At 36.4% G+C, this 12,533-nt stretch overlaps 3 protein-coding genes across 3 annotated transcripts; 2 read left to right on the plus strand and 1 right to left on the minus strand.

Moving 5' to 3' along the window:
* Window positions 1–1,455: 1,455 nt before the first annotated feature.
* On the plus strand, window positions 1,456–3,468 carry LOC124634112. The gene is made up of 3 exons (XM_047169533.1): window positions 1,456–1,558; window positions 1,870–2,125; window positions 2,964–3,468. Exons 1-3 carry the CDS (start codon window positions 1,456–1,458, stop codon window positions 3,466–3,468), a joined length of 864 nt encoding a protein of 287 aa, XP_047025489.1.
* Window positions 3,469–3,923: 455 nt separating this feature from the next.
* On the plus strand, window positions 3,924–9,293 carry LOC124634184. Its single transcript, XM_047169634.1, has 5 exons — window positions 3,924–3,969; window positions 4,380–4,602; window positions 4,998–5,191; window positions 7,667–7,867; window positions 9,235–9,293. Exons 1-5 carry the CDS (start codon window positions 3,924–3,926, stop codon window positions 9,291–9,293), a joined length of 723 nt encoding a protein of 240 aa, XP_047025590.1.
* Window positions 9,294–11,837: 2,544 nt separating this feature from the next.
* On the minus strand, window positions 11,838–12,533 carry LOC124633788. The gene has a single exon (XM_047169123.1). It carries the CDS (start codon window positions 12,479–12,481, stop codon window positions 11,888–11,890), a length of 594 nt encoding a protein of 197 aa, XP_047025079.1. The 5' UTR covers window positions 12,482–12,533; the 3' UTR covers window positions 11,838–11,887.

The following is a 12,533-nucleotide window of genomic DNA, read 5'->3' on the forward strand; positions in this document are numbered from 1 at the left end:
CAGGATGGGGCAAACACGACATTTGCTCACTTCCTGCAGTCCTGCGGTTGCTCAGATTGGAGACACAGGAACCACAAGCCACGTTATTTGTTAATGACTCAAATACATATGTAGTGATGTATTTTCTGTTTGGCTAAAACTGTACATACTCAGACAGACATGATTATTTGATATTTTGCTTAGCATGAATTATTATGATTTTGATTAGTCTTTCAATTAATCTTCAACATTAGGTATCAAAGGCCTTTTACCACCAGACCACATTCAAACGTCCTTAATGATTCAATGACTAATTTAGTCGATTGAAATAGCATTCAGGAAGTTAAAATACTAATTGGAATCCTCAGTGGGAGGAGCGGTCGACTAATCCATCCTAATTAGGAACCGATTTAAGACTTTAGAATTTAATGAACTGGACTTAGAAATATAAAAGATTTCTTAAAACACAAATATCTATCCATTTATTGGTAGAACCGCAACATATTACTCCAAAAAAATTACCCTCACTTAAGATCGTTCTAGAAAAATCTCCCAGTCTACGTCGAGCAACTAATCGTCCACGCCAGAAGCGATTACTTCTCCTATGTCTCACCATCTCAGCCACGGAGAACAAAATGACTAGCGGAGATGCCATAACGGGAAAGTAGCGCGCCAAAATGCGGGTGTGCGAGGGACAAGGAACGTTACTGTCTTTGCTCTGATAGGCCTTCTTTGAACCCGCAACAAAATAGTTGACAGATGTCTCAAAGAACCTGAATGCCTTGTTCACTCGTAACTGATCATTTTGGTCATGCCCACTGTAGATAGGTATTTGACCTAGAAGAAGGCGCCTGACCTACCTGCATTTTGCCATCTCCGCTTATCTTGTCTTACTCCGTGGCCTCAGTTCTCCCGTCTCACGAAGACATAAAACTGTCGACACTTAATTAACCAGACGTTTCTTATTACTTCAGAACCTCCCAACTACTGTTTTTAATAGTTCTATTCGAATCTTTAAAGTTCTCTGCGAAGTTTTTATCGAGGGCTTTAAAACTGCATGTTTTTGATGGTTTTGTACTGATAGTGGCGGTGCATAAATCGTAAAAGTTTTTTTGCTATTTCGAAAGATAGGTTTATATTTATAGTTGAGCACAAAGTTGACTTTAGCAAATTCTACGTATGTATTAGACACTGTATATAGTTTTAAGAACAAAGTGGATGAATAGAGACTTGCCGACATATTGGTCTCTTTTTACTCTCAGTCCCTTGTAAAATCGATGATTCCTTATAATCTTACGATAGAAAACCTGCTTGTTTTAAACCTCCTTGCTCAGCAAAAAAAAGCGCCCTTTACCATGCCCTACCCTTGGCAAATAAACTGACAACCAAATCAGTATCTGTCAGTTGTCAGAAGATTTTCTGTAGTGAAAATCGCATGATTATGTCCTAAGCTGATATAATATTTAAGTATTTAAGATGCTGTATAAAAACCCAGACTATTTGATAGAACGACGAGTAACCTTGCATGTGAAAGACAGGAAGAAATGCGCTTTCATTGCCGATATTATTATGGCCCAATGTAAGTTTATCTCTTATTGAAACTCGCAATAATGTAGTAATTTCATACGCGTAACATGCAACTCTGTTATTTCAATTATCTCTAAACTTAAGGCCAATAATTTTGTGTAAACTTTTCGTTTTTATTCGGGTGCAGTATGTAGATTCTTACTTCTGTAATTCTTTAAAATTCCTATCACAGCGCTTTCAAGTATTATATAAATCACATCCATATTTAAGAATTTTTCTAGCTATCCTATAATCAGCGACTTTTAAAACCTTCTTCAAATCTTCATCACCCAATTCTAACGTAGTCTTATGTTTTCTCTGCAGGCATCATAGTATGCTTGGGCTCAGTTTCAATCCTAGCCTGTGTGTGGACTCCAGAACATTCCACGCTAGACTATGACAAACTCACTCGTATCATGTACCTATATGATGCAGCTGCCTGTGGTTATAAACTGAGGACTGCCAAGGCGATAGCCAACCTTTATATAAGCAATGAGACCTATGGGCTGGAACTACTGCCTATTAAATGGCAGCCAGCTTTGACTACGGTCTCCACTCGTTTTTCTGCTAAGACTAGGAAGTAAGTACTTCTTTACAACGTCGTACCTATACACCTACACTTACTTTTGTATCCTGTGTATCCTTTTTCGTCAAGATTTAATTTCTCAATTTCGATAGCTGCTCATGCTTTGGTATATCTAGTTAGATTTTCGCTAGCTGTCAAGATCACTTGCAAATGTTATTTTCAGTAAATAATGATTTCCGAGAACTAGCTGAATGCTATGAAAAATATGGCTATTATTTTTTTACATATTCTGATTGCAAAATTGATCATATATACAAGAAAAAGTTCTTGCACGAACATTTCCATAAAAGTATTGAAATACATGTTATACAGTCATTGAAAACGTCTGATATCTTATAACAACTCTTTATCAGACTTTATTGTGTATCTTATATTTGATATTTCCAATACATTGGAAAACGTTGTTCTCTTTATTAGCAGAATACAGCTCGTGTATATTCGACAAATCGAGTTAGAATTCAAAAAAGTTTTTATATCATGAAAGTAAGTTTAATGAAGTGAACATGTGAATGTCCGTGTAATCCGATCTCTTTTTATATTTTATTAAAGTAGTCGAGGAACATCCGATATGGAGCGCGCTTTGCATATTTATTTCAAATTGACTTCGTTATAACGGGATAGGAAAAGTTTTGCTTCGGACCAAACTCGTTTTAAAATACACTTGCAATATTGTTATGCCATTATCTAGGTTTTTGTAGATATCATAAAGCAAAAGCGCCGTAGCGTACAAAGATTGTCTTTAATATGTTTTTTTGTTGTTATAGTTGCAAAAAATCTATTAGCTCTTCAAACTGTTTAAAACTGTATTGTCATACATTTTCTTTTATTTCAGATACATAGAGATAAGCTTCACTTTTCACTTCATATGGTTTTTCCTCGCGATTGCTTTCCGCGTCATTATCAAGAACAGCACAGACACACGTTCTCTGAAGATCACCCTTGGTGTATTCTTCTATAGCTGTGTGTTCATCATAGGCTTTGATTCCTCCATGGCTGTTGTCTACATCACTCATATCAAACAGAGCTTGACCAAAGGCATGATTCTAAGGTACAGTGGCTGGAGCACTGAGATGAAACTCGATGACTATGATGACTTCTCCGGCTGGCTTCCCATTGCAGCATCCGCTTGCTGGCTCCGAGGTTTCGTGATCTTCATGTTGAATCTCTACTTCTGTAGAGTGATCTCCATCATCAGACGTAAGATTAGGCGGAGAGAGTTTAAGAAGAAGATGGCTGCTGAACGTTATAACCCTTTCCCTGAGCCTCAGCAGGTCCAAGCATCTGACAAAGTCCTTGTGTATCGAGTTGGTGAGGACAAGCCGCATACGAGACAATAGACTTAAGATACCTACATTACTCTTTTAAGAAAAGTAATTTTCTGTCTAAGAATTGTAACCACGTTAAGTAAAAAACGTTTTTTGGAATAAAATCCCATCAATAAATGTAAAGGTATTTTATTATCTGGATTAGGAAGCGTCGATTTTCACCAAAGGTCGTTTGGTAACGAGAAATGAAATGAAGCGGTTCTGTTCTTGAACGAATTCAATTTGGAACGGTGGAGGGATGCCATTAAATTTTTCATTATCACCTCGGCGGGAGACGATGCCTATTAATTCTGGACTTTACCTGTAATCAAAACATGGGCCGTCCTCGTTTTAGTGACAGCAAATTGGTACACGGCCCACTTGAAAATTGTTTGCCCTCTAGATTGTCTTGGCAACGTTTTGAGTGTGGCCTTGAATGGAAAAAGGTTTCTATTAATTAACAACTGTCGCAATAATAAACCGAAATAATGGGATCATTAGGATTTTGGAGCATGATCGCAATTTTATTACAAAGTAAGTGTCGTGACTGCTGATAATTTATTTGTGAGTTTATTTTGTTTTGATATCTTCAGTTTTATGGCAGAAAATATTAATGTCGATTTCAAGGACTATTGGGGCGAATTTATGGCAAAGCTATAAACTGCAAATATATTAATAGAATATTGAAGAGAAAATTGTGAAGTGTTCTAGATTCAAATTCTAACATGGAAATTGCTACGTTATAATCTCTATAACTATTTCGTTCCGCAAACATTATGATTGCTCAAAACCTTCAAGTTTCAGTTAGAGAGACGTTACGTAAATCCTCTCATGCTTCGCTTGAGTCCTAACGAACCATTTTGTACCTCTACTGGATCATAACATAACATAGCATTTGCCAAAGTATTTTGAACTCTAAAACATGTAACTAACGATGATTTCAGCACTACTTTGCGTCATAATAAGCTGGTTGACTTTAGGCTGTCAGTTGAAGCCAGATGTTGACGAACTCCATGAGGTGACGCTGATGAAGATTCTGTATCTGTACGACCCTGAGGCGTGTGGCAGGATCTACTTCTATAACCTGACTACAAGTACCAATTATGAAAAGATTAGAAACAGTGTGGTTTGGCTAGAGAAGAATCATATTTCGTCTAGATTTAGAACGTTAGTAACATTTTATCTTCTCTCACTACGTGAATAATATTGCAAATATTATTATGGTTTTCCACACACACATTTCCTGTCTCTGTTTAAGTTTGGTTTTATATCTAGCCAGTGTCTCAGGGGATAGCTGTTTGACATTATATTTAAAGCTATGGTTAATATTTCCTTTTAACTCATCATACGCCTATCTATTTCTTAACTATGTTAGGGTCAGCTCCCAGTCTAACTGGATGCAGCTGAGTCCCAGTGTTTTATAATGGACTTACTAATTTAATGTTTCCTCTTAACTATAGATATAATTTTATTTACCTTGACCTATTCAAAATAGAATAATTTCGAAACATTTTTAAATCACCTCCTGTAATCAAAACCTATGTCACGTACTTCTTTTCCAGCAAAATGCAACTCTGGCTGTCCCTCCACCTGATGTGGTTGATGTTCGCCGTGATCAACGTGACCCAGGGTCAGAGGTCCTGCAGCTTCTACGCCTCACTGCTACCCTTCACCATCGCTGGCCTGACCCTAATGTTAGCTGACTTTATATATGCTATCCTGTTCCTTATTGACGCTGCACATACTTCTAATGAGTGTAAGTTGGAATATTTATTATTAGGTTAATCTTAACCTCTATCTTAAGCAAGCGAGATTGCTTAGAGATTGTATGCCGCTTCTTGAAGCAATCTGAAGATAAAAATGACGGTTTTATTAAATAAGAAACTTGGAGTTAAATACCTAATATGTACACCAGTTCAGATTAAAGAGTTAAGTAATTAAAAAAACGCCCAACTAACCTGTAAATAAAAAAAAATTGTAAGCAAAGGATCCAAATTGGATTCAATCAACTATTCTTGGTTCAAAATCTTCCTCCTCTCTCCTACTATTGTTATATGCTGTGCCCAACATTGCTCATAACTGTGAGTAAATTATCTATATACCGACTACCTGTATACTTCATGGTACGCAATAAAGAACTGAGAATAAGTCTTAAAAATTCAACAATATAATTAGGATATGCAACATCAGAGACGTATTTTTTCCAACAAATAAACTCTATAAACCCAAATCCGAATGCAGAACTATAAATCCCTCTCAGGGCCAGATATCCAAAGCACTCGATACACTGCGGGCTTTGTTCGGTACACGTGTACCATTATCCTATCAGACGCAGCAATACAACCAACTTATAGTTTCCGATCTCAGCCACTTTACAGCAGGTTTGCAGTTTGAAGGATTATTCTGAACTGTGTTATTTTGCTTGTCGGTAGTCGGAGGTTTGGTTAAAATTTTCAAAGATTGTCCGAGCATTTTAGGTGCTGCGTTTCTTTGATACTTTAAGTAGTCTGTTAATGAAAATCTACTCCAAATAGTTAATTTTCTAAAAAAATTAATTTTAAATTTAAAAAAAACCTCCGACCCAAAAAAAGTACGCAATTAAACCCTATAAAAAAGCAAAAAATAACTTTAAACACTACGTAAGTACCAACTAAAGCATGTCAGACTAAACTAAATTTTGTCGTGTCGGGGGACCGCTCTAATTTATTAGCCTAACGTTAGAAGTAATTATATACTACTACATTATATATACTACTTATAACTTTGTATATAATTGTGTTTAGATACGTGTTTTTTATACGAGTGTTGTAATTAGGTAGGTATCATTTGATTTATGTAAGTATTTTTAAAGGTAAAAAGCGGTCCCCCGACACGTCAAAATTTTGGTCTGACATGCTTTAGTTGGTACTTACATGCTTTAGTGTTTAAAGTTATTTTTTGCTTTTTATAGGGTTTAATTGCGTACTTTTTTTGGGTCGGGGTTTTTTTTAAATTTATAATTTTATTTTATTTCATGCTTTTTGAAGGAGCTCCTTAATTCTTCCTTCCTTCATTTAATTTCTTTTATTTTAAGATGGGGTCGTTATATGCTATCACGGCCAAAGGAAGCTGTTTAACAATCCTCATGACAAACTGGCTCTGGGAGAATTGCGCAGATTAAGAATCAATAAAGATTAACTTTTGGTCATTCTAGATTTTCAGCAAAAATATAAATCGGTTTATCCGTTTCATTCCGGCATTCCAGGGTTTCATCCGTCACATCCCATTTCCAGCATCAGGTTCTCGTCAATTACAATCATGAAGAGAACTAGTCAAGACAAATTCAACGAGCCCAAACTCGATGCGTTTACTAAAAGGCAGTTCAGGGTTACGTCTCCTATCTTCGTGCCCTAACAGCAGACCAGCTTAGCGGTTCCAGAAGACATTAGTGTTTCAAATTTCAGATCCCACATATGCTTGCAAGTAAACTGAGCGTGTAACATTCCTATCACACCTATCAAACGAGCTGATGACCTTGAAGACCTGAACCGAATTCCACCAAACATAGCTAAGAACACTCCCAAATGACATTCCTTTCAAACAAAAAAAAACACATTACAATCGGATCATCCGTTTGGGAGCTACGATGCCACATACATACACACACACACAGACACGTCAAACTTATAACACCCCGTCGTTTTTGCGTCGGGGGTTAAAAATCTAGTGACCTATCATTGGTTGATAGGAAAAATATCTACAGTCCAAAATTGTCTCTAAATAATTTCAGTAACTATTCGCACTCTCTCAGGATTCGAGAAATGGAGATAATAACGATACTAAAATCTTTAATTTTATAATTTCTCGATCATTTTGAAAATCGAAAACCCCTCAATATCCCCGAATAAGGCAATACACTAATAGATGGTCACTCCTAGCTTGACGATCGCTTTGTGCCTCGCCCAATGAATGCGTTCAGTTTCTGCTACGTTAACTGTGCAGTCCATTCACTGCACGTTGGTGACACGACTGGATGTGCTAATGCTTTGATTAAGGATATTAAATCCTGGAATAGCTATTCAATACACTGATATTTTATCTGAAGCCGATGTGCAAAATACTAAAATTGGTACACACTAAAAAATTATCATACGTAGAAAAACCACATTTCAAACGGGCTCATGACGTAAAACCTTACTATACTATCCTAACTATCTTTGCTATCCTACTATCCGCAGCTATCCTTTTCCAGCTGAAATCCTCGGCTACCTAGGACAAGGTGGTCGCATTCGCTCCATGGACAAGAAGCCGATCAGCCGAGAGCTGCTCAACGAGGATGACACCTCCTGGATAGCAGTTCTGTTGGCTTACATTAGCTTACGAGGGATAGTGCAGTGGATCGTTAACTTTTGGATAGTTAAGGATAATTATTACGAAGGATTGGCGGGATATCGTAAGTTTTTATAGTAGCAGTTCCTTGGTAGAAAGTTGAATACATCCTTTTTAAGGCTCTAGACTAGCTATTTATCTGAGTATTTTTTATTTAAATCAGTTCAGTGAATAGAGAAATAGACAGATACGGGCAGAGTTAATTTTGTATTTATAATATTAGTAAAGATTTGTATATAAATACAAATAAGTTATACATATTTTCAATATGAAAGTAATCCGTTATTCCATGTTAATATGAACATTAATAATTCATGTTTTATTTCGATTTTCTAAAATCATAAAAAAAATAATAGATATTTATGTGAAAAAAAAAACAATACTTTTAACGGACATGTTATATCAATATTCATAATAGCATACCTACAATTTGTAAAAAAATATAAATTTCACAAATCCACTTTAATCCGCTTGCTGTCTTTTTGTTCGTATTATATTTGGCAGGCTGCACTGCATTTATTTCCATACATAAAACATTAAAATGCCCAGAATATTAAATTGTATTTTTGCTATTCTGACGTTTAATATTTTTTTGCTCTTTACTTCTTTTAAATACACATGATGAATTTTTAACTTAAAAAAAGATTATGTCTTTGTATATGGCTTGTTATTTAAAATAATCATATGAATCGGTTTTAACCAAAAGCAGGAAGTTTAACTTTAGCATTTTTTTTTTCCAAATTCCTGTACAATCCTTAAAATCATTAGGAATGAAAATGCTCGTCATAGCCAAAAGAAAAAAAATAGAAAGTACAGTTTTTTTTTTCTATAAATAGTTACTTCCGAGAGATTTCTTTGTATACTCTGTTTAATATGCACATAACACGGGTGGAGCCGTGACCAAAACCTAGTAATTTATAAGCTTAATGTTCAAAGGACTCTCGTGGGACTCAAGTCAGGATCTCAAGTTGGTCATCCGTTTTAACGTTTATTAGTTATCTCAGGCTGCCCCTACAACTTGAGGTTAATGTTATGTAATATCTATATTATATTAAACATATCCTTAAAATAATAATCAAAAAGGTATCGTACCTTTGTTAAATAGAGTATCGCCTCGATTATTTATAAATATGTGTACAAATCGGAAAGTTTAAATATCTCTAATCAATATTTTAAATGTGAAAATATCTCCATCTGTCCGCACAAAACGCCAAACAACTGAATCGATTTGACTGAAAGTTAAAGCTGAAGTTGATATGTTTGTATGACCCCGTGCTAATCTCAGAAACTACTAGACCTATTTTAAAAAGATCTTTAGTGTTAAACAATCAGTTATCGAGAAAGGCTATGGGCTACCCCCAGGACGCGAGTGAATCAGCAAGCGGATTTTCATAGAATGAATTTCTTCATCTCAATTTTATTATTTTTCAGGTCGTATACTACGTTTGCCGAAACATAGAACTCGGACAAGAAATGAATCATTGGATTAACTTTCGATGATTAAAAGAAACTCAGTAATGTAGTGCCTATCATATTTAGTAGAAGATTATATGTATTTAATTCAGAACGTATTCCATCTCTTTTTAAATATTAGCAATAAGTTACAGACGATTTTATATAAGTTTTGAATGTCGAGTTTCAATTAATGTGAAAAATTACAAATCAAGACAAAACAAAGTCTGTTGCAATAATCTCTAAAACGACTTAACGGATTTTCATACTCTTTTCAAGCAATCGATAGCGTGCAGCCGGGACAGGCCACAAATATTTTTACAAAAAATCTTTCTCATTTACTGCATTAATCTTCTTCTTCAATTTAAGAGCCCAGCTCTTGTCGGTGCAGCTCCTTCCATTTACGCCTATCTAGCGCCAACTCCTGAACTTCCTTATACGTCACAACATTCACCTTCTTTTTAATTTGCTTGATGTAGCTGTACCTTGGACGACCCCTTCCCCTCTTTCCTTCGACTTTCCCTTCCACGATGTTATGTTATGTTCCACAGCATTAATACTTAGTTATAATTCAAACACTGTGATAAGCAAAAAAATATTTTATTTTAACCCAACAAAAAATATCCTCAGAAACTGGACTACAACAGGTGGGTAATATTCTTAAATTTTATGGTCGGTCAGCACCGTCATTTGTCTTTTTATATTTTATTATTACGTGCCGTCTTCATGAATAGAAGTCACTGTTTCTTTTGTAAACGCCTACTGAGTTTAGTTTAGCATGTTATCTTGGAATAGAATGTTGCTCTGAAAGTTGTTGTGTCGCTTCATTTGTCTTATTGTAGTAATTTATGTACTCAGAACTACCATGTAACGATAACCTACAATTGTCTCCAGCAAAGGTACCTACCTATCTAAAGTTCTATGTATGAAAGTATAAACCGTAATGAAAATATAGATTTTACACTAGTATAGACTGAAGAGTTTGTTTGTTTGAACGCGTTAATCTCAGAAATTACAGGATCGATTTGTAAAATTCTGAGTGTTTGGTAGCCCGTTTTATAGAGGAAATTGCTGGTTCTTATCCAGGTGCGCGGAATTGTTCCTACGGGAAGCGGTTGCAACCGCCGGCGAGATCTAGAAGGTAAATAAAACAGCATTCAATAATAGTTTGGAATATCCCAATGTGAACACATCCACAAGATTCCTACTAGCAAGGATCAATACCACCCCACATCGAATATCATCCACACAATCCAGACATACCATTTCACCGACATTCCACCAACAAACCCAGACAGTAACCAAACGGTCAAGCGTGAACCGTCCGACCTAAATAAAACAGTCGCCTCATTTCCAAGCCGAGACATAAACAGTACGAATGAATAGCGTTCTGAATGCGGGCACAGCAATTAAAATCCCTCCCTTATAAATGATATAATTATCGCGAGATCCCGACGGTTTAGTAATGAATGAAGCCGGAGGCGGCTTCTTACAACCTACGGCTGTGTACGTGCTTTTGAATGCCAGAAGAAATGACGTCATGTTAAGTTTTTTGAGAAGATTTTGAAAGGCAACGTTTTGGTATTTAGAATTTTGTATGACGATTTTAACTAAGTTTAGCCTGTGATTTATCTTGATTCCGGTTGAAAACTTCGCGTTCTTATGTAACATAATAATGTGTATATTTTTTGCGATCAAACAGTATCAAGTATTTTTCAAATTGCATCAATATTTCAACAACATTAAACAGACTCTTACGCTTTATGTATTAGTAGATACAAGTTGGTTTGAGCTTAGTATCTATTCGCGTACTCAACAGAGCTGAAGGAAAGTCTATAAAATTGCTCATAAAAAACAATTCACTTAATACCCCAGAAATCAACAAATTCTTATGTTTCAATACCATGACGTTTGAACTGTTGACCAAAACCTGGTGTATTTACTTCCGAAACGTATTACAAATTAGTATAACTTCTACTATTTATGAGTAAAGACAGTCATGACCCAATTCTGAGCACACACAATCCCCCTGGGAATATAACACCTGTCTCAGTGTGTATCTTTTGTATTTCGCTAAGTTACTAACAAAATTCAACACAAACTCGCGACTCAATTAGAACGGGAAATAAGATTAAGTAAACAAATATTTTGGCACTAGCTGTTTCCTGCGGTTTTGCCCGCATTTCAAGGGAATTATTTTCTACAAGCAAATGTAAAGTAGACTGTGCCCTTTCTCAGACTCTGAACTATTTGTATACTAAATGTTATTTAAATCGGTTTTGTAGTTTTGACCTGAATGGCGGACAGACAAACAGAGTTTCTTTCGCATAAGAATGGGATTGTATCGCTGATAGTAATTTATAAAAGATAGCCTATGTTACTGATAACATTTGGAAACCATTGTTATTACAATTATATGAGATGCTGGTGCTTTAATGATTTATTTCATAACCACAGCGCTATCAAAAAGTCTATATTTAATATAGCTATTCGAATATGATGAGCAATGACCTTTTATATCTTTCAAAACTCTATCGCACAATATCTTAATACTGTACTTTGGATGTCAATAAAACATTCACTTTATATAGTTACACACTTTATTAATAAACAACATTACAATCATCACAACTTAAGGTCTGAACACGAGAAGGGGCGCAGGCTTCCGAAGCTGCAGTCTAGCCGAGTACTTCATATTCTGAACATCATTCTCAGTCACAAACTCCACCTTCTGCAGTCTACCGTCAGGGAGAAGAACGAAGTAAGTGCCAACACTCTTCTGGACCTCAACTGGACCTTCTAACCTTTCAGCCTGAGGGTTATCAGTAGTTGGCACTTCAGTAGAATCGGGAACTCCATAGGTATTGTCTGGGACGCCGTAGCTGGTCGCTGGTGGTGTCTGCTTGGGCAGCTCAAAAGCTTGTCCTTGAGGCTTCCAGCCAGAAGCGGGATATCCTTCATCAGGTGCTCCATATTGGTCAGCAGGAGCTCCATATTGGTCAGCTGGCTTCGCTGGAGGCTCTTCATTGGGTAGCGTGAATGGTTCTCCGGCCGGTTTCCACCCAGACGCTGGGTAAGGTCCCGAAGCTTCCGTTGTAGGTTCTGTCGGTGAGTCAGTGGTTGTCGGAGCCAATTCCTGTCGCTGGAACCTGAACCTCGCAGGTCTGAAGCGAGGCAGCTCAGCGAGAGCACCGATCACAACACAAGACAGTACTAGGAACTTCATGATTGTAGATTGAACTGTTGAATGATACTGGTCTTCGTATTCCAGCCCAATT

This window comes from Helicoverpa zea, chromosome 10 (assembly GCF_022581195.2).
Source record: "Helicoverpa zea isolate HzStark_Cry1AcR chromosome 10, ilHelZeax1.1, whole genome shotgun sequence".
NCBI lineage: Eukaryota > Metazoa > Arthropoda > Insecta > Lepidoptera > Noctuidae > Helicoverpa > Helicoverpa zea.